The 21,347-nt window shown below is 48.5% G+C and overlaps 2 protein-coding genes across 5 annotated transcripts; one reads left to right on the top strand and one right to left on the bottom strand.

The window, feature by feature from the left end:
• Positions 1-5,593: 5,593 nt before the first annotated feature.
• On the top strand, positions 5,594-14,347 carry TMEM97 (transmembrane protein 97). The gene is made up of 3 exons (XM_068976542.1): positions 5,594-5,768; positions 11,631-11,775; positions 12,645-14,347. The coding sequence occupies exons 1-3, from the start codon at positions 5,643-5,645 to the stop codon at positions 12,902-12,904; spliced, it is 531 nt and encodes a 176-aa protein (XP_068832643.1). The 5' UTR covers positions 5,594-5,642; the 3' UTR covers positions 12,905-14,347.
• IFT20 (intraflagellar transport 20) lies at positions 14,088-21,078 on the bottom strand. Of its 4 annotated transcripts, none has more exons than XM_068976543.1 (6): positions 20,965-21,077; positions 17,512-17,741; positions 17,222-17,350; positions 16,004-16,089; positions 14,945-15,048; positions 14,088-14,500 (listed from the first exon to the last, which is right to left on the bottom strand). In XM_068976543.1, exons 2-6 carry the CDS (start codon positions 17,579-17,581, stop codon positions 14,419-14,421), a joined length of 471 nt encoding a protein of 156 aa, XP_068832644.1. In that variant the 5' UTR covers positions 17,582-17,741; positions 20,965-21,077; the 3' UTR covers positions 14,088-14,418. The 4 variants fall into 4 exon arrangements, with proteins under 4 accessions (XP_068832644.1, XP_068832646.1, XP_068832645.1 ...); XM_068976545.1 differs by having other exon boundaries at positions 17,512-17,685; positions 20,965-21,010; XM_068976544.1 differs by having other exon boundaries at positions 17,512-17,720; positions 20,965-20,992.
• Between the last annotated feature and the right edge of the window lie 269 nt (positions 21,079-21,347).

The following is a 21,347-nucleotide window of genomic DNA, read 5'->3' on the forward strand; positions in this document are numbered from 1 at the left end:
TACCTGGCCTTGACCACAAAGGTGGCAATGCCTTAGAGCAGGCGTCAGTAAACTACAACAGCCACAAGCCAAATCAGGCCCAATGCCTGGTTTCATAAATGAAGTTTTACTGGAACACAGCCAGGCTCACTCGTGTACACGTGGCCTATTGCTGTTCCTATACAACAAATGGCGGAGTTGAGTAGCTGAGACAGAGATGAGCCCAGAGACACTAAAATACGGTCTGCTCTGTTTATAGCAAACATTTGCCAACCATTGCTCTCATGTATGCAGTAGGCACTCCATAAGTGAAAAATATTAACTTTCATTAAATGCGCCCCACTACTTCCACCACCAAATGTACTGGAGACACACCTATCTTGATACTTCCAGCCCTTTCCTGTGTTGACTACTAAAGTTCCAGAAATACATGATATGGTGACAAACACTAATATCTTGCTTCCAGCCTCCCCAGCTCCTGACCCCCACGTCAGTCCACCTTGCACACACAGGGACCAGGGGAATCCTCCTGGAACACTACTGTAATCCCACCTACCTGTCTCCCTGCTGCCTTGATATCAAATCAAAAGACTTACTACGCTTAGCTTGCCAGCCCCAGTAACCTCTCTCCCCCAAATCAAACTTAACCCCAGACCTACCTGAGAGCCAGTGCTGGGACCAGGTGAGGTGAGTGAGACACCTCAGGCACACAATTTGGATGGGCACCCAAAGTCAGTCATCAGAACAGATAATATTTTAATGCAATATTTTAAAAAAATCAACATGAATGCAAAAAGAGTTACAAACAACAAAAGACCCAAATTTTGAACAAGTCTTTCAGAATTAACCCCCACCTGCTCTGCATGAGTTTACAGTTTCTTTGACACAAAAAGGAGGTAATCACTCAAGTCAGGGGGCCAGCTGCCCTCTGCCCAGGTAAAACCCACGGATCTGCAGAGAGATCCTTCTGAATCTCACCCCCCAACTCCATAACCCAGCCTCCTTGCTCTGCTTCCAGCACTGACAGAATCTTAGCTCTTACTAATGAAGACATAATGTTTTAGCTTTGAGGTGTGGAGCGCCCTGCTGACTCTAGAGCCAGGTCTAATCGCTTTCCATTAGCAGCAGAACCTCTTGACATTTGCTGTGTCTATATCCTGCCATCGGTCGGCTGTTCTTACACCCAGTGATCCAACTCTTCACAGTTACACTGGGTGACCGTCTCTGTCTCGGTGGACAGAGGAGCCTCACTGTCACATGTAGTTCACTCAACAATAACCCCGGCTTTTAGTATAAGAAAGATGCCGGTCGCACAGTCTTTGTGGTCCAGGAACCCAGACTCTAGCAGGAAAGGTGCAGACAGGTACTCAGATCGGTGAAAACAATCAGTGAAAAGAGCAAACGTGTCAGAGGCAGTGCTGCAGAGGCGCAGAGACAGCAGCGACCCCCACTCAGAGGCAGTCAGGGCAGGGGGCCATTGGGCCTTAAAACAACTAGGGGTGGAGGCTGGGTTGGGGTGAAGAGGGTGGGAGCATTTTAAGGAGAGGGAAGAGTGAAACAAAAGCAGAGAGAGTGTCAACTATAAATTGGCACTTGCCATGGGCACTTGCCATCTACTTCTAAGGATTAAACCATGTGCTGCTATAGCTGATTTTCAACACCCATGAAAAGAGTCCAGGGTGGAGAACAGAAAGGAGGCACTCTGTGCTGGGGAAGAGAAACTGGCAGGACAGGTCTTCAGATAAGATATTTTCAGGAGTCAACTTTATGAGCCCAATCCTTGTATCTCCTCCTCATATCTAGTAAAGCACTAAAACTGTTCATGGGGACGACTGTTCCTCATGACTAGCAAAAGCTTCACAAAACTAGAAGTAAGTTTCTGGAAAAATATGTGTTTCATTGCATGTATTCCTCCTTCACCAATATCATATACAGACTGACCTGTCCCCTGCTGCCTCTTTGGAGCAGTTTCTCAGGCGCCATCTGAGGTGCTGTCTCCCAGGCTGCAGTCCTCACTTTGCATTTTCCAATAAAAACTTAACTCACGGCTCTCACACTGCGCATTTAAGTCGACAGAGGGAAGGGACTTGCATAGTTGCTGCTCAGGAGGCAGGTGGCAGGTCTAGTTCGGACCTTCTCTAAGTGCCTTTTAGCTGGAGTTACAAGACTAGAATTCTTTTCCCACCACTGTGAGGGTCCATTGTCCAGCTAGCAGTGTTTGTCTTATCACAATATGAATAATTTCCAAAAGGTCATCACCTCTTCTCACTCACAACAGGGAAGCTGCTCAGAACTTTCTTTTTTTTTTTTTTTAAGTCATTCTTTTACTCAATATTTGCTTTGGGTAAGAATCTGTTATTAGCTGTGTCCTTCTTCCCAGGGCCATTTACCTTCTATGCCTTCTCTGATCGTCTCAAGCTTTGGCACCCCTACTACAGGAATTTCAAGCTGAACACAGCAGCTGGACAGAGATTTCGCTGGATGCAGGGCCTTTCAAAAGTGCCTGGCCTTGAAAATCTTTATCTACAGATAAGAAGCTTGGCTGAGTGAGATGCTTTCAGAGGAACAGTGACTTTAACAGCTGTACACTTCCCACATTCCCTGGGCAAACCCCAGCTTAGGGCCCCCCAGCCCCCTTTCCCCAGCGAGCAGTTAGTCTGCATGGAGTACAGCTTAACAGGTGTTAGCCATTCCTGCCGGTGCGGGGGAGGGGGTCTGTGGCCAGGGCCTGTCCTGAGTGCATCTGTGCAAGAGGGCTCCTGCCTGCCCCCTAGAGGCCCCAGGAACGCCAGAACCTTGTGTTCTGATAATGTTTATCCCTTGTTCACCACCAAGGAAGGACCTCCCTGACAGCTCAGTTGGTAAAGAATCCGCCTGCGATGCAGGAGACACCGGTTCGATTCCTGGGTCAGGAAGATCCCCTGGAGAAGGAATAGGCTACCCACTCCATTATTCTGGCCTGGAGAATCCCATGGACTGTACAGTCTGTGGGGTTGCAAAGAGTCGGACACGACTGAGCGACTTTCACTTCACTTCACTTCACCACCAAGGAGGAAATCTCCACTCCTCTCCTGCTGTGCCCTCTCCTCCACCCAGCTCTGTTTCTCCTCCCCAGTAAACACCCACTCCTTACCAGAGCCCAAACCCCTCTACTGCGGGGCTCACAAAGCCCTCCACACCCTCAGCCCTCATCTCCTGCAGTAACTGACACCTGGCTCCCCCGCCCCTGAAATTTGGGCTCTCCCACAGCCTGCCCCTGGAGAAGGCAATGGCACCCCACTCCAGTACTCTTGCCTGGAAAATCCCACGGACAGAGGAACCTGGTAGGCTGCAGTTCATGGGGTCGCTAAGAGTTGGACATGACTGAGTGACTTCACTTTCACGCATTGGAGAAGGAAACGGCAACCCACTCCAGTGTTCTCGCCTGGAGAATCCCAGGGACGAGGGAGCCCGGTGGGCTGCCGTCTATGGGGTTGCACAGAGTCAGACATGACTAAAGCGACTTAGCAGCAGCACAGCCCGCCCCGGCACAGGTTGTTCACTTTCTCACACTCACACATTCTCAGAGTTCAAGGTCAGGAGGTGGGGTCACCAGTTTCCCTACTCCCCAGGGCCACCTCCACACCATTTCTCCTCCGCTCTCTGAGGTTCAAGCCAGACCTCAGCCCATGCTCACCTCCTTCCTCGCCACTCCCCTTACACGCTGAGCCTATGGCCATGGGCTCACAGTGGCCTCTGTGGTCAATCCACCCCACGCTCTGGGCTCTCTGTTCCGTGATCTCCGAACACCTTCCCCTCCACTCCATTTCAGCCAGATTCCCTGGGGCAGAACCTCCTCCTGATACCCAGAACCCAGACATTGTACCACTTGTTCTGCTCGCCCATCCTTCGGGCCCATTCGTCCAGTTTCTCCCACCGCATTAGCAGTCATGCCTCTGCAAGGCCTCAAATCCGTGCACTTCTCCAGTTTCTCCCAGTCTACCAGCCCCTTCTGGCCTTCCATCACCCACTCCCTGTCCTGTTCGAACTGCGTGCTCCATCTCTTCCATCACTCTCTTGTTCAACTCCTCAACATCAACGCTGTCTTTCTTAACTTTCACCCCAACAGCCTTTTTCTGTGTAGCCCTCACAACGGACCAAAGCACACAGCCTGGGAGAGGCCCCCAGATCAATGGCCACACATCTCAGCGGGGTCCTCGAAGCTGACCACCGTTTCTCTGTTCTCGTGCTCCACCCTGGGGAGCACAGTGCACCTCTGACCTAACCCTGATCCATTCTCTCCAACTCCTGTCTGGACAACCTCTCCCCCGACCCAGAGACTTCAAGCAGCATCTAGACACATGAAAGTGCTCTGGTCTCTCTTCTCTGAAAAGAAGATAAATCAGCCTTCTCTTGAGCACATTTCCCTCCACCTCCTGCCCCGGCTTTCTCCTCCAGTTCATAATCATATCTAACTCCCTACCTCCATTTCCTCACCTCCTGGCTCCTTGCCGGCCTGTCATCATTCGGCTCCTGCCTCCAACAACCACAGCTGCTCTCACAAGTCACAGGCGGGTACCACTTAGTGTTCAGAGACAGCAGAACCCCCTCCTTCCCTGTGTTTCTGAGACATCACACTCTTGCTGTCTACCTGTATATCTCAGCCCCCTCCTCCCCTGACCCCTGAGGTCATCCAAGATCTCTCACAGGTCTTGTGCTCTCACAATTTCCACGTCCAACAAATGCCTCACAAATCCACATCTTCAGACGTGTTCACCTAACTGCCTCCTGGACTTTTCCATTCATGCTGCAGATTCTGCTCAGTAACAACATGGCCACAACCAAATTCTCTTTCTCTTTGACTCACTTCTCTATGTCCCTCTTCTCAGTGAATGGGTGCCCCACCTGTCCTGTTCCAGGGCAGACCCAGGTCCAGTATGTAATTAAAGATCAGTATTTGCGCGGCCTGAAAACGAACCCTTGAGCCTCCCTTATTCTCCACAGCGAATCACCAAGATCTGGCGATTTTACCTCCTCCTATATCACCATGCTTCTTTCTGAACTGAGGCTGGCTGCCTCCTACACCTCCTTCGGAAAGCTTCCGGTACCCTCAACTCCGGCAGGCCAGGGATCTTGCCCCCTGTTCCCAGGCCCGGGACTGCTGCCACGGCACGGACCACCACCACGCAATGTCCAGCCGGCCCTGGTGGGTGAGACCCCACTGCACTGGGCGCTCCATCCCCGCTAAGTCCCCACGGCCCGGCACAAAGGAGCCGCCCGGCAAGCACTAAACGGATGGAGTGAAGGAACGGAAGAGTAATAATGAGTGAAAGGGCCACGGAGGGCAAACGCCACGAAGCCAAGCGCCCACGCGGCCGCGGACACAAGGCCGCCGGGTAGCGCTGCGGTGTGCGACCCGGACGCCCTGAGAAGCCCCGGACAGCCCCGCCCCCGCCTCACGCGGCGCTCCTCGCAACCAATGGGAACTGTCCCCGGGCCGCCTCTGCGGACGCTCCCGGCCCGCGCGCGGCGTCTCAGCCAATGGGAGCAGCCGGCGTCGCCCTCGCGGCGGGGCGGGACGGGGCGGGGCGCGGGGGTCCCGGGACCGCTCAGGCGCGGCGCTTTCCCGACGTAGTGTTCCGGTGAGTGTCGTCTCGGCTCCCGCTCAGCCCAACCGACGGACGATGGGGACTCTGGGCGCCCGGCGCGGCCTGGAGTGGTTGCTGGGCTTCTACTTCCTCTCCCACATCCCCATCACCCTGCTCATGGACCTGCAGGGGGTTCTGCCACGCGATCTCTATCCCGTCGAGGTGAGGGCGCCTTCGGTCCCGGTCGCCGGGGTTGGGGTCCCTCGTCGCAGCGGTTGCCCCAGCGTCCCCATCACGTCGCCTCCTCGGGCCTCGCCCACTCAGGGTTCTCTCCCACTTTCCTTGGGTTCCGCCGGCGCTCTTTACCTCGACGTCTTGGGCTTTTCTTTGTTTCTCCCGGCGGCTTCTCCCAGGCTTCAGGGGGGAAACACCTTGCCCCCTTTGAAGACAGTTCTTCTCTCTCTCTCTTTTTTTTTGAAGACTCTCATACCCCAGCTCTAGTCAGTTGTCCGTATTTGAGGGAAAGGGTCTGGATGAATGGGCTTCCCAGGTTGGCTCAGTGGGTAAAGAATCCGCCTGCCAGTGCAAGAGATGCAGGAGACATGGGTTTGATTCCTGGGTCGGGAAGGTCCTCTGGAAGAGGAAATGGCTATCCACTCCAGTATTCTCGCCTGGAAAATCCCAGGGACAGGGGAACTTGGTGGGCTACAGTCGCTAAGAGTCCGACGCCACTGGGCACACACACACACACAAACAGAGTGGATGAACCAGTGTCTAAATTACATGTGGAATTGGTTTTAAAGTTGTGTTTCCTGGGAGGACTTTAAAAATACCGACTAATCCCAAAGAAATATCGTGCACGTAGAGTTAGATGCGTCTATAAAGAAATTGGCAGAGAATGTCTTAATTTCAAGATTAGGATCCTGCAACTTCAAAATCTCTGAAGTAAATTAAGGATACCTTGCAAATAGGGCCTTTTTAAAAATTGTGTTTGAATAGGAATGATCATCTGAGTAGAAATACAGGCAAAGGCCCCATTTCCTGGTTGTTGGAGAACACTCTTTAAACTTTGTTTTAAATGCTTTTGATTTTTTCAGATTAATTTTCATGTCTGGACCCTATAACCTACTATCATGGAATTCCAGTCCTCAGTTCTACCCTTCTCCAGTTTGTCAGCAGAACTATAGGCAAGCCTGACTTGTCTACCTAAAGATGATTTTGCCTCTGTTTCTCCTTAAACGCTTTTTCTCTGCAAAGCAGGGGTTCTTAACCTGAGACCCATGAACCCCTCATGGGGTATGCAGAATTGTGTGTGTCCTGTGCTCTCCATAGCTTCCATCAACTTTTTCAGAGGTCTGACCGTACTAAAAAGGTTAAGAACCACTGCTCAACAATATACCCCAACTCCATAGTCTGGTTTGTTTCTAGCCCCAAGCGTAACTAAGAAGATCTCTGACCTTCCTTTTCCTGGGAAAAGTGTAGGCTGTGTGTGGCAAGACTTCATTGGACTGAAGTCTGGGGATTTGGTTCTTTTAAGAACCTCTTGAGCACCTTGGGCAAGTCAGGGCTCTTCAACTGTTAAGAAAGAGAGAGTTGAGTAAAATCACAAGCTCAAACATATACAAGGTGTATTAGTTTCCACTTGCTTCTGCAGCAAGTTACAAAAATAAAGTGGCTTAAAACAACACGAATTTGTTCTCTTTCAGTTTGGGAGGTCAGAAGTTTGAAATGAGTCTTGCAGGCCTGATTCCTTCTGAAAGTCTTGGTGGAAGATCTGTTCCTGGCCTCTTCCAGTTTCTGGTGGCTGCAGGTGTTCTTGGCTCGTGGCCACATCACATCAATCTCCGCCTCTGTCTTTACCTTGTTTTCTTTAGTTCAATCTCCCTCTGCCCGACGTTTGTAGGAACACTTGTCACTACATTTAGGGCTCACCAGATAACCAGGATAGTCTACCCATTTCATGATCCAGAACTTTAACCACATCTGCAAAGTCACTTTTGCCAAATGGGGTTACATTCATACATGCTAGTATGATTAAGATTATTCAGCCAGCCTACTGCCTAGGCCCAGGTGGTACATGATCTTGGCCAACAGAACTCAGGCAGGCTGCCTGTTTACGGTCTCACGTGTTATGAGTCCCTTTACTCCTGGCCAGTTACATTACTCCAGGTAGCCAGCCTTTCTGGACCGAACAGCTGTTTTTCTCTCTCTCTCTTGTTTAAATTGGATGTGGACTGTTTTTGAAGTCTTTATTGACTTTGTTACAGTACTGCTCCTGTTGCATAGATTTGGTTTTTTGGCCTCGAGGCATGTGAGGTCTTGGCTCCCTGTCCAGGGTTCAAACCCACATCCCCTGCATTGAAAGGCGAGGTCTTAACCACTGGACTGTGCCAGGGAAATCCCTTTCTTATCTTTTCTGAATGTGCCATTCCCACAAGTCCTTGCTCACAAAATACAATTAAAATTTGTTCAAAATCATAAAGACCCCATTTAAACTTACATATTTGATTTGGTAAAGTTTTCTTAGCTTTATTTTTTTCAGTTGACTTATTGTCGAAGGTCAAGGGCCAAAGCAGGCCATGTCTGACCAGAAAAACTCTGTGTCTATATCTCTGATGTTATTTAAAGGCCTTAGCTGTACCGGGGTATCTCGGCTTTGAAGGCCTGTGTCTGTAATCACCTTTGTTGCTTTGGGGTGGGCAATGATGGATGTGTTTCTTCCATATGGGAAAATAATAATAAAAGCCTTGAGTTATTTTCAGATTCTCCTTGAAAAAGATGCCAAATTTTAACATCTGTTGTGTTTTTTCCTCCCTAAAGAGAAGAAATTTCCTCCTCGAACTAAAAAGCTTGTAGAGATCACATAATGGTTAGACTGAAATTTGCAAATATCTTTCTTGGTTTGAACCAGATCAACTCTTAGGAAAAAACTCTGTGAAACAGTAAGAATTCAGTTTGGATTAAGACTTGGAGAGGATGGAAGCATTTTGTGATATCATTTGCATCTGGGTAGCATTGGAGATGGAGAAGGTGATGGCACCCCACTCCAGTACTCTTGCCTAGAAAATCCCATGGACGGAGGAGCCTGGTAGGCTGCAGTCCATGGGGTCACGAAGAGTCGGACACGACTGAGCGACTTCACTTTGACTTTTCACTTTCATGCACTGGAGAAGGAAATGGCAACCCACTCCAGTATTCTTGCCTGGAGAATCCCAGGGACGGGGGAGCCCGGTGGGCTGCCGTCTATGGGGTCGCACAGAGTCAGACACGACTGAAGCGACTTCGCAGCAGCAGCAGCAGCATTGCTTCTATTAAAATAAGGAAAAACAGGTGAGCATCTAGGCCTGAAATCAGCTGTGTGCTCATTCTAAGTTTAGAGGAGTGCAAGACCGTTCAGTAGCAGCTCTGGTCTAGAAATCCATGTGCGTAGGCCAGGTGAATATTTTAATGGATAACAGTGGTAAGTTGAGTCAAACGTGAGTCAGCTATAAATGGAAACAGTTTTATTACCTTTTTGGGGAATAATCAATAACTAGTTGCATGCTGAGATTTAGTAAGATTAAACTGAATTCCAAGTCCTTATTAATTATTTTCAAGTAATCTTAGCATTTACTGTGTGCTAGCCATTGTTCTAGTCAAGGCTATGGTTTTTCCTGTGGTCATGTATGGATGTGAGAGTTGGACTGTGAAGAAGGCTGAGCGCCGAAGAATTGATGCTTTTGAACTGTGGTGTTGGAGAAGACTCTTGAGAGTCCCTTGGACTGCAAGGAGATCCAACCAGTCCATTCTGAAGGAGATTAACCCTGGGATTTCTTTGGAAGGAATGATGCTAAAGCTGAAGCTCCAGTACTTTGGCCACCTCATGCAAAGAGTTGACTCATTGGAAAAGACTCTGATGCTGGGAGGGATTGGGGGCAGGAGGAGAAGGGGACGACCGAGGATGAGATGGCTGGATGGCATCACTGACTCGATGGATGTGAGTCTGAGTGAACTCTGGAAGTTGGTGATGGACAGGGAGGCCTGGTGTGCTGCGATTCATGGGGTCACAAAGAGTCGGACACGACTGAGCGACTCAACTGAACTGAACTGAGCCATTGTTCTAGGACTCTAAGTATTAACTGCTTTTATCTTACCAACAATGAGGTAGGTATTATAATTAGGTAACCAGCTTAGGGTGTGCTTTGCTCAGGCACTCTGCCCCCAGGTACCATGCTCTTCACTCTGCTTGGGGGTTAAGGGTGTTGACCCTCCAAACAGTTGAAAATCCACTTATAACTTACAGTCAGCCCTTGGTACTCACGCTCCTCCCTATCCTGATTCACCAGCCACTGACTGACCATGTAGCATTTACTGTTGAAAAAAATCCTTGTAACCCATGTTGTTGAAGGGTCAACTGTATTTTAAATTTTGCTATTATAATTCTGAACCTCTTAGAAATGACAAATTTCTTGTACATATCTGCTTGGATTTATGAAATAAGTGGATCTGAGAGAATGAATACTAATTAAGTAGGTGAAGTTCAAATGAATCAGAATGCCTTTAAATTTTGTTGTAAATCTTTTAAAATAGGTCTGTCCCTCCAATTTTTTTTTTAATTAAATCTAGAAAGCAAGAGAGGATCTTAAAAAACATTTAGTCCAAGTTGCTTGTTTTACAGATGAGAAAACAGAGTCCAGGAGAGATGCAGGGATTTAACCTTGATGAATATTTTCTACCACATGACTATCCTGAAAAGTGCTTAGGAAGAAGCTAAGGATATTTCCATAAATTTAAGTTTCAAGTCAAATACAAATTCAAGATCACTTGGTCAATAAATTGGCTATCTAGCTGAGGCCCTTCTGTCATTAATTATACTAAGTGTGTGTAAAGGTCACTCGCAGCAAAGAGGCCTCTTATTTCACAAGTCTTTAGATTAAAAGTTAACAGGAAAAGTATCTTTGGATTTTCCATTGTAAGCCAGATTCCTAGCTTGGAAGTTGTTTTATAATATCAAGGCGCCATCTCCAGAAGGTTGAATGCCACAGACCTTCAGTAATCTCTCTGGGGAGAGCCCTAGGCTTCGGGCTAGGAGTACAAAAGGGGCAACCTCAGACCCCCTTGCTGCCTCCCCCACTCCCCGGCAACATGGATCTGCCTCTTTCGTTTTGGCAGCGTTATCATGAAGGAGGGGCCCATGCTAGCACTGAGGCCACTCACAAAGCTATAGTCTGTTTCTCTACAAATATCCTACGGATCTCCCAAGAAAACCAAACAAAATCTTTTAAACTAGGGGAGTTACGAATGAAGAGGAATTTGAGATTTGGGGATTATTTAAATTGTCTAAAACTGCATCTTCACAGAGGTTAGATTTACCTTCTTTCCATTCACCCCCTACCCCACCAAAAAAAAAAAAATTCATTTCTGTACTTGAGGAAATCTGGCCCTTGGAGGTTGGTGTGCAGTTGCTGTTGTGAAAAGACAAACCTCAGGATGGTTTTCATATCATTTCTTTATAAAGAAGGAGACTGTTGCCCAATACATCCTGTTTGTGTGTTCAGCAAACTAAGAGCTTACTAAGTGCCACTCAGTGTTGCTCTTGACAGGCAACACCTGGATGTATGTTATCACAGATAAATTCTGGGCAGCACACAGGGGCTGGAAGAGCTGAGAAAAGCTGCTGGCGAAGGTACATTTGAGTTAGAGCTTGTGTGTGTGTGCTGTCACTTCAGTTGTGTCCGACTCCCATGGACTGTAGTCCACCAGGCTCCTCTGTCTATGGAATTCCCTAGGCAAGAATATTGGAGTATGTTGCCATTTCCTACTCAGGAGATCTTCCTGACCCAGGGAGTGAACCCGTGTCTCTTACATCTCCTGCATTGGCAGGTGGGTTCTTTACCACTAGTGCCACCTGGGAGAGCTTGTGAGTTTTAATTAAATGACCATCTAGGCTGCACCACTGAAGCCAGCCATGAGTGCTGCTGGCCCACCAGCTGTGACTCTGCTGCCCAGGGGGCTGGGTGATGAGAGGCACGTCCAGAGGGTTGGAGCTGCGGAAGCCAGTCCTCCCAGGTGGCTGTACTCACCATATTTCTCATCTTTTCCCAGCTGAGAAACCTGCAGCAGTGGTATATCAAGGAGTTCAAAGACCCGCTGCTCCAGAACCCCCCGGTGTGGTTCACATCCTTCCTGTTCTGCGAGCTTGTGTTTCAGCTGCCTTTCTTTCCCATCGCAGCATATGCCTTCTTCAAAGGTGAGTAAATGGAGAAATCCCATTTTTGCTCTGGGACCAGGTCTCAGAAATCTTTGGGGAAAGTTCCACCAAGGAAGGGGAACGGTCTCTGGAGGATGTGTGAGGGTGATACAGGAGTGGGAACGGTCAGGATCGATCTTGTGAAGGGACACCAGTGTGGCTCAGGATAGTGTCTAGGGTCAGTGCGGCTGCAGGACTGCCTCAGTCAACTGGAAATCTCGCACACATGCCACCTGAGGCTACTTTACCGACTGAACTTCTTCCCTTTTATTGTTTTCCTAGCATTTTTTGTTTTGGCTTTTATTTTTCTGCTTTGGCTAGTATCATACTGGCTTATAAGCAGTAGCAGCAAGTTATCCCTAAGTGGCCTGACTTCTCACTTAAAGATTATTCTTCCAGTGTCCCCATATGACTATTGTTTATAAAAAGGTGGCCATACCAGTGTTCATTGTAAATAAACTCATACAGGTTATTTCCCACCGGAGCCCTCAAATCCATGTCTTAGCAGAATCCGTTGATTCTTCTCATCCATATGTACTTAGCAGAGAGATGCTGCTGGCAGAGCTGCCTGCTCCCCACCCACTGTATCTGAGACCGGCTGAGTTTACCTTCTAATGGCCATTCTACTGCCCCAGAGTTTTTCTGATTCCAACTCCACCCGTGTTCTTTGGCAGTCGGTGCTAGGGCTCCAGCTGTCACATAAGGACTGCACGTTGGATGCTATTATATCGCATCCAGTTTTCCATTTGTTTCCACTTGGAAAAGGAGGTAGAATGACTGAACGGAAGGGAGCAGGGTGGAGGGTGTGGCGGGCTCCCAGGAGCCATGAGCAGGTCTCACCAGGCTCTTTCTCCCCTCGCTGACCTCAGGAGGCTGCAAGTGGATCCGCATCCCTGCCATCATCTACTCGGTTCACACCATGACAACTCTGATTCCCATCCTCTCCACGGTGCTGCTCGACGATTTCTCCAAAGCCAGTCGTTTCAGAGGACAAGGACCTAAGACTTTCCAGGAACGACTATTCCTGATATCTGTCTATATCCCCTACTTTCTCATCCCTCTTATACTTCTGCTTTTCATGGCACGGAACCCCTACTACAAGTCTGAGGAGAAGAGAAAGAAAAAATGAAAGAAATGCCCCCAGGTCCAGGGGAGAGGTGACCACTGGGCAGTTTCCTGTTGGACCCAGTACCAGGAACAGTGCTCAGAACCCATGTTTTCAGTAGAATCTGAACCATATCAGCAGCAACACACATGAGCAAGATCCTGGCAGGAGGCACACCAAACCCTCACCTTCCAAGGGCTTTGACACAGACTGACTGATCACCTGAGGACGGGCAGAGGGGTGTGGGCTAGGTGATAGGAAGTGGTGCCAAAGGTCTCCTCAGCGTGTCCCCAGGTGCCACTGCAGGATTACTCAAAGCAGAACCAGACCAGAAATTAGATAAACTTCCAAGAAACATGGCCTGCTTGGCATGTTCCTGAGTCATTCAACTCACAGGATACATGTGACTAAAACTATGACTCATGAGTCTCTACAGAATATCACTGATGAGCAAAATTCAGTTTGAAATTACACCTCTCTACTATTCATTAAAAATTGTTTCCTTGCCCCTCCCCCTAGGTAGGCATGAAATATTCTGTAAGAGGGTTATAAATTTAGTTTTAATATTCAACCTTGGCATGACTTTCAGTTGGAAATGGGTCAAACTGGAAGGTATATTGTTTCTGTCCTAAAATCAGTCATCCCAGGAGAAGAGAATTTTTAAAGTCTCCTTGTTCATTCTCTTTCTAAACCTTAGTCTTCCGTTAGTTTTTACAGACGACATGGGTTCCTTTACTCTGAGGTCTGGTGTCTCAAGCCTGAGCTGGAGGAATGCTTCCTACTGGATAACTTTATCCTACCAAGTAGTTTCATAATTCTTTGTCCTGTACCCAGTTGGGGTAGGGGTGGGGGGCTGCCCATGACAGGTCCAGTGTGTGCAGATAAGGGCTCTTTATTTGTTATCCTAATAGCTTTAAGTTCATACTCGAGGCCGACTCAGAAAGACTTGTGAACGCACAGGAAAAACGGTAGATGCTGGTCCTGGTTAGTTCCCCCTTCTTGCCTATTTTGCTTACAAGCCCTAATGATCTGATTTTGGGGGAATATCATCTGACTTGTGTGTCTGGTCAAAATAAAGGTAGCTGCTGACCACTGCCTGGTTTTGTTTTGTGGACTAAGGGCTAGAGAGTCCAGGGTTCTTACAATGGGTTAATAAATGTATACTTCAAGGGCATGGAAAAGAGGTAGATCAAGCCATTTGAAAATAATAATTTATTGCTTTTCCTTCCAAACCTTTGTGAATTTACAAAAAAAAAAAAAGTTGACAGGCTGCTCAGTTCAGACTAAGAATGCAAGAGGTGAGAACCTGGACCACAATGGCCACTGGATGTTCACCTGCAGATAAGCACTGACATCTGAAACAAACTCCCCCAGGTTTGTTATTGCCTTCAGAGATGCTGCAGTTCTTCACACAGCTTCTCACATGACACATTTGGGTCATTGGTCAAGTCATGGAATGATAGAGGTTTTTTTGGTTTGGGGGTTGTGGGGGTTTTTTCCCTTTTTTTGCCCTCCTGCTAGAAAATGAAATTTTCAGTTCATTTCTGAAAAATAAATTGGTCAATAAACTCATTTTGTTCTGCTTCTACTTTACACAAAGCTTCATATTCAACCCGATACCTGAAAAACAAAATTGTTAGAAGCTCTCAAAATGGATAAAATAAACCATGAACTTAATTCTTCCAGAGAAGAACAGAAGCGACTTAGATGATTCCAAGAAATGGTGTGAGTTTAAAATGAAGTTAGTGAGGGCAAGAGAGGGAGAAATGAGGCAAAGCTCTGCCTAGGGCTACCCCTGAGAAGTCTGCAGCTCTGAGTAGCTCCCTTGCAGAGAGCCAGCCAGCTCCAGACACTCAAGTGTGTGTGTCCTCAAACTACGAAAGGCTCTCTGACTAATAAACTTTCTTCCCATCCAATTAATTTTATTTTTAAAATCTTCAAATCAGGATGATAAGACACTATTCCTGGGAGAACAGTGATGAAGAGCAAGGGTAAGAGGTGACCATTCAAGAGGAAAAACAGAATTGCAGTTGAGTAAAGAACTTGCTTTACGACAAAACTTACCTTTCAAGCTGCATTTTCTTTTCTGCTATTAGTGCCTGAAGTTGCTGCTGTTGGGCTTCTCTCTGTTTTGCTATAGATTTGAGCAAGTTCCGAGCACCAATGGCCTAGAAAAACATGATATTGCCAAAGAAGGTCATGACTTCCTTAAAGTCCTCAACTGGAGAAGGAACCATGGGGCTATGGAGTGGGGAAAGGTTGAGCTTCAGAGTTTTAGGAGTAAGTCAGAGGAAGGCTTAACCTCCTGATCCCAAAATGCCTGGTGAGAACAGAGCGGTAGCTCAGCATCTGCAGACCTAGGGATCTGCAGGGCCTGGCGCACAGTGGCCCATCTGGTGCACCATTCAGCCTTGTGTCCTTTGCTAAGTCATCTATACTCTGCATGCCTTCATTTCTTCATTTATAAAATGAGGGTAAGTCCAGTTCAGTTGCTCCGTCGTAAATGAGGGAAAACCATCTATCATACTCATCATATCTCAGTGATGATGTGAAGACTGAAGGAAACAGAGTATACTGGCATGTAAGAGTTCAACAGTCAGTTAACTGGACCAGGACTTTTTTAAATTGCAGTATAACTGACATATATTAGTTTCAGGTATGCAACATAATCATTCAATATTTGCACAGGCATTCTTATTTAAAAAGAACCCCCCATCACCTAGCCCTCCCCACCAAAATAAATAAGGGGACTTCCTTGATGGTCCAGTGGTTAAGAATCTGCCTGCCAATGCAGGGGACATGAGTTCCGTTCCTGCTGCGAGAAGATTCCACAGGCAACAGGGCAACTAAGCCTGCGCGCTGCAGCTGCTGCCACAGCCCCGAGCCTGCACACCCGAGAGCCTGTGTTCTGCAACAAGAGAAGCCGCTGCAGTGACAGGCCGCTCACCACAGCAAAGAGCGGCCCCGGATCGCCGCAACTAGACAGCCCACACAGCAGCCACGAAGACCCAGCACAGCCAGAATCATTTTTTTAAGAACCAGATTAAAAACAAGGTGGGGGGCAGAAGGATGAGAGACTAGTGAACCAGGCCAAAAGTCAGACGAAATACTTGCTGACCTTACCTTCATCTTCTCATTTTCTGCTTCCTTTGCAAGTTGATCAACAAGCTCAATTAAGCCACCAACTATTTTCTGAAACTGGCCAATTTCTTTTGTGGAAAGAAGAACAAAAACAAATGTTTTATTTTTCAGCCTTACCACTCTCCCTCAGCATTTCCTTGTGGCGAGAGGGCAGGGCTAACCGCCTCTTCTAATTTGTGTGAAAAGCCATTTGGTGTCTGACAGCCTTGATCTGAAACTAGAGAAGGGTGGCCGTGAGCCCAGAACTGGGTTGGGGTATATTTGGATCTTGAGTCCCCACTGAACCAGCCAGAAGCTGTAGCTCAGGCTCTGAGGCTCCTGATGGGCGCACCTTCGGAATGGACTGCATTCTGCTGTCCTAGGAATGACGGGAAGCACAAAGGACTGACCTCATGAAAGGACCGCCTCAGGATATGAACGCTGCCTCTGGCAAGCCGCAGGTAAGACACTAGATTTGACTTGATGGGGACTGGGGGCTTTCCACTTGTGACCAGAGCTAATAAAAAGCTCAAAGCATTTAAGGAGTTAATCTCATTTGTTCAGTGTCCCTGGGTATAGTGGAACCCGTGTTACCGAGGATTAAACTAAGACCCAGAGGGTAGGACGACACACACAGAGTGTTCAGAAGACGTGTGAGAGGACCCACTACCTTCCGCCAGTCAAGCTCTCTCCAGAGCCTATGGATGCCCCAGAAGGCTCAGATACTGGCTACATCTGCTCTATATTTGCTGCTACTGGGCTTGTTTGGCTGCTGGGACAGGCGGCATCCTGGCTATCACTAGCTTAAAAAAAAAAAAAAAGACCACTGAGTCTTTTGAACTGCCTCTCCAAACTCCAGGTGATCAACTTTCACTCTAAACAATGGAAAGTCTGCCACTGAGAACACTATTTCTCCCAAGAAATCAAATCCTAACTCCGTTTCCCACCCCCAAGTCATGGTTCTGAAGTTGAAGGTTCCTGGGATGGCCTACCTAAACAAACATCCTCCTGTCTCTACAACAGTGTTTGATTGGTGCCCTGGGACTACCTGAGAGCATAGGAGGGCACGCAGACAAGGTGGGTGGCACATGGGAATTCAGGAGGGCCAGGTTCAACCTCCTGGGAGACAGCAGCTCCATTCGGGCAGGGCCCAGAGCTGCAGTCAGGGTGGGGGCAAGACACAAAGCTGCGTGGCACCATGTCCCCCCAGACGACACTCACTGTCCACAAAGTCCTTGCACTCTTCCTTGAGCTCTATGGTCTGCTGGGTAACCTCTGGGTCCAACACCCGCAGCTTGTTCAGCTCATCAAAGTGCAGCCCTGCTTCAGCCAGAATGTCCTTGGCCATGGCTGTAAAGAAACCAGCCCCAGTCCCCAGTCACTTCCCAGCCCCTCAAGGAGAAGCCAGCTTCCAGGCCAGCCCCACTCCTGGTCCCGGACACCAAGGCCAAAAGCCCAGATGTTCCAAAGGCTCCCTCCCTTCCCTCTGCCTCCGCCTCTCTGAGCCTCACCTGTTTGCCTTCCAGCTTCCCCAGAGAAGAGAGTTTCTCTGACAGGGTCAGCCAGGGAGAGGTGTGTCATAGGAGCAAGGGTCAGGAAAGAATAAAGTCCAGTTGCTTGTCACAGGCATCGTTCATTCAACACACATTCCTGGAGTGCCAACTACATGCCAGCACTGCTAGATGCTGGGGATAAAGATGCGCGCAACATGGTGCCTGCCCTGGAGGAGCACAGAGTGTAGCTGGAGGGAGACAGACACGGACACTGCAAAATTATACTGTGTTAAGTGCTTTCACAGAAATATCACTAAAGAGCTGGAGGAAAAGAGAACAGTTAACTCGGGGTGAGGGAGGGATGTGTGAACTAAGCTGGGAGCCATAAGCATATTTCTTTATCCCCAGTTATGTACCCAAAAGGACATAAAAGAGCTTTTCAAATATAGTGCTGGAACATGAAAGAAGTAAAAGAGAAAATTGGAGTGAATTAAAAATTAGGGTTAAAAATAAACACAGGAAAAAAAAACACAAGAAGCCAGGGGTAAGAATATTACCCATAATGTATGCCACAGGCACACCTGCCTCAACTGGGACCCAAAGCTGGGTCAGTCTCTTTCTAGCAGAAAACACAAAAAGGAGTGAAATATCAGCGAGAACATGCCAAGTAAGGAGGTCAGGGAAAGGCATTCCAAGCAGAGGAAACAGCCTGGACAGGAGCACAAAGCCACTGGAAGGGCCTATTCCTGACTAGAAGTCGAAAGGACAGAGGATGGGGAGGGAAACCCGGGTAGAGCCAGAGCAGAAATACCCTGTGGCCCAAGCTAATGTTTGTCTTTTTTTTCTGTAGATGAGAACCAGCAGAGTTATCTTCTCCCTTCCCAGGCCACCTCGCATTCCTGGTCCAAAGGATGCCTCAATTCTGGGAAGGAAACACTGAAAACTCACCCTCATTTTGGCTTAAACACACACACACAAAATAAAAATAAGAGAGCACATGCCCTGTCTAAAAAGGGAGGCAATGCTACTGAGGTCTAGCTCTTGGCTCCTAAACCAACTTGGAAACCCCCAGTGTTCCAAAGGCTACCACAGCCTGGCCCTGCACCAGTCCTTCCCTCTCATCTCCCCCAGCCTCCCCTGTTTCCCTTCCTGATACGTTAGAGAAGTTCTGTTCTGAATGGGGTAATTCTGGGAGCAACTTGCCAGGGTAGGTATACCACAGAAAGAGCAAGGGTTAAAAAGAATCAAGTTCCACTGCTGCCAGAACTGACTTTCAAGAGGACCAGAAATCCAGATTTATGTATGCAATCTGACTTTTAAAGAACAGTATCTCCTTTAATTCAAAAATTTTAAGTAAAAAAAAAAAAACACACCCAAAACCCACATCCAACATTGTGTGGGCCAACTAACACATGTCTAGCTGTGTATGGCCCAGGGCCTTCAGTCTCACTGCAGTCCATTCAAGTAAGTCAACTAGCATCTTCCTTTTGAAACACTTTACTCATCCAGAGTTCCCTTGTAATTGGGCTTTTTAAAAAGATCTGTCTTCCTATTTGTCCTATTTACACACACAGTCTAAGTCAGGGGCCCCCAACCTCCGGGATCTAATGCCTGATGATCTGAGGTGGAGCCGATGTAATAATAATAGAAATAAAGTGCACAATGAATGTAATGCACTTGAATCATCCCCAAATCATCACCCCCGCCCTGCCTCTGCCCCCTGACCATGGGAAAACTGTCTTCCATGAATCTGGTCCCTGGTGCCTAAAAGGTTGAAGACCGCTTGTCTAAGCATTTAGCACCTACCAGGTGAGTGGTAAAGAATCCACCTGCCAATGCAGGAGACACAGGTTCAATCCCTGGGTTGGGAAGACCCCCTCGAGGAGGAAATGGCAACCCACTCCAGTATTCTTGCCTAGAAAATTCCATGGACAGAGTAGCCTGACGGGCTACAGTCCAGGGGCCGCAAAAGAGTCAGACACAATTGAGCACACACACAAGTAACTAACCAGACAAACTGCTTCAAATAACCAGAGGGCACAAAGATCTGCTTCAATTCGCACTCCCTTCCCAGAGAGCTTGCATTTATTCACAAACATCTACTGTCCCGGAGATAGAGTAGTGAAGAAAATGCTTCAGTGCTTTAAGTTCCCGACCTCTGGGCAGGAAGTAAACAAATAATCACAAATTATGATAAAAGTATGAGGAAAAGCACACGGTGCTACATGAAGCTGTAGCAGAAGGATAAAATTCATGTGGACACAAAATTACCCCCCAAAACTGCAAACAAAAGTCTTCTGAAAAAGTGACACGCTGAGAACTAAAGGCTGTCCAGAAGTTTGTCAAGTGAAGGGAGGAGGAGGTATTTCTAGGCAGAGGGAAAAGCACCTGTGAAGATGCTGAGGCTATGAGAAATGGAACCTGTAACAAGAGGCTAGGGTGGCTGAAAGGCTGAGCAAGGGATAAAGAGAAACGGGATGAGGTGAGATGGGAAGGCTAGGTAGGGCTGGATGGCGGAGGACTCTGAAAGCTGCAGTAACGAGCCTGGAAACGCTTTCTCATAAGCGTTTAACGGACAGCCAGTGGATTCTCAGCAGAGTGGCATAGTCTATCTGACTATCTGCCCTTTAGAGAGATCACCAAGACCCAGGATAGAGGATGGGTCGGAGGAAGAAAGAGGAGGGAGCTACAACTATCTTGCTCATTGCTGTTACCCTAGCATCTAACATGATGCCTACACAGAAACTGGCACTCAGCAAATGTATGTGGTATGAATGACTGTGAAAACAGAGCAGGCTATTTCAGTAACCAAGGCTTGGAGCTGAAGAAAAGTGTTCCGATTTGAAATGTTTTGTAAGTCGAGTTGATAGGACTTAGCAAAGGATGACTGAGGCAGGGGTTTGGGGAGGAGTGAAAGAGAGTCAGGCAAGATTCCCGCGTACCTGGCCTGAGCCAGCTGCACGGCTGGAAGGGATAGTTGAATGAGAAGGGTCAGACCGGAGAAGAAGCGGAGAGGGTTCAAAGCCGACTACCGGATTCTCTCCCAACTCCCACCACACGCGCATCTGAGGAACACCGGGCACAAGAGCCGGACTGAGCTCCAGTAACATGAGAGGGTGACGCGTTCTCCTCCAAACCCACCCCCGGGGTCTCCCCGGAACCACGCTGGGCGCTCCGAACAGGCTCCACCCGTGGGGTGTGGGGAAAATTAGGAAGACCTGGGTGTGGAGCTCGCGTCTTCACTACGTAAACTCCTTGAACTTAATCTGAGCCGCGGTTTCCTCCTAAGATAGTTGCGAGCAGCAGCGCGTAAAGCTCCAGGCCCTAGCCGGGGGTAAAACCGCTCCCAGAGCCTGGCGGAACTACCACGTTTCTTTCGCCCCGGGATTGCTTTTCCTCGGGGCACGGGCCTGTTAGGCTAATCTCACCCCGGGCCTGCCCTAAGCCCGCCAACCCGGGGTCACGGCCTACCTGTTCACCCAGCAGCGACAGCGCCGGCGACCCAGGCTAACGTCGGAAGTCAGCGCCTCTCTCCAGTCGGCTGCCGCCGACACCCAGCCCAGCAGCCTCAACCGCTGCCACGGCGACAGAACCTGTTTACGTCTAACGTCACTTCCCGACCCCGGAAGCACTTAGACCCATCAAGCCCGCAGGGCCTGCTGGGAAACAGAGGCCTGAGAGGAAGGATAACTGTCTACGAGACCCAGAGCCTACGAGACCCAGAGCCTTTGCGCCGGAAAAGCTGCCGGAAGTAGCTATGCTCTCAGCGCAAAATACTCTCAGGGGCCCCTCCCTCCGCCCTGATTGGGTGCTGGGCCTGCCCTGCCTTCTAGGCTCAGGCTCCCGCCGGCTTG

This window comes from Capricornis sumatraensis, chromosome 8 (assembly GCF_032405125.1).
Source record: "Capricornis sumatraensis isolate serow.1 chromosome 8, serow.2, whole genome shotgun sequence".
Taxonomy (NCBI): Eukaryota; Metazoa; Chordata; class Mammalia; order Artiodactyla; family Bovidae; genus Capricornis; species Capricornis sumatraensis.

Excerpts from the sequence above, each read along its gene's own strand:
- TMEM97 (XM_068976542.1), top strand. The coding sequence starts at position 5,643 with ATGGGGACTCTGGGCGCCCGGCGCGGCCTGGAGTGGTTGCTGGGCTTC. Across the intron at positions 5,769-11,630 it reads GCGATCTCTATCCCGTCGAG|CTGAGAAACCTGCAGCAGTG; the intron begins GTGAGGGCGCCT and ends ATCTTTTCCCAG. Across the intron at positions 11,776-12,644 it reads AGCATATGCCTTCTTCAAAG|GAGGCTGCAAGTGGATCCGC; the intron begins GTGAGTAAATGG and ends CGCTGACCTCAG.
- IFT20 (XM_068976543.1), bottom strand. The coding sequence starts at position 17,581 with ATGACACACCTCTCCCTGGCTGACCCTGTCAGAGAAACTCTCTTCTCT. Across the intron at positions 16,090-17,221 it reads GTGCAAGGACTTTGTGGACA|AAATTGGCCAGTTTCAGAAA; the intron begins GTGAGTGTCGTC and ends TTTCCACAAAAG. Across the intron at positions 14,501-14,944 it reads AAGAAAATGCAGCTTGAAAG|GTATCGGGTTGAATATGAAG; the intron begins GTAAGTTTTGTC and ends TTTGTTTTTCAG.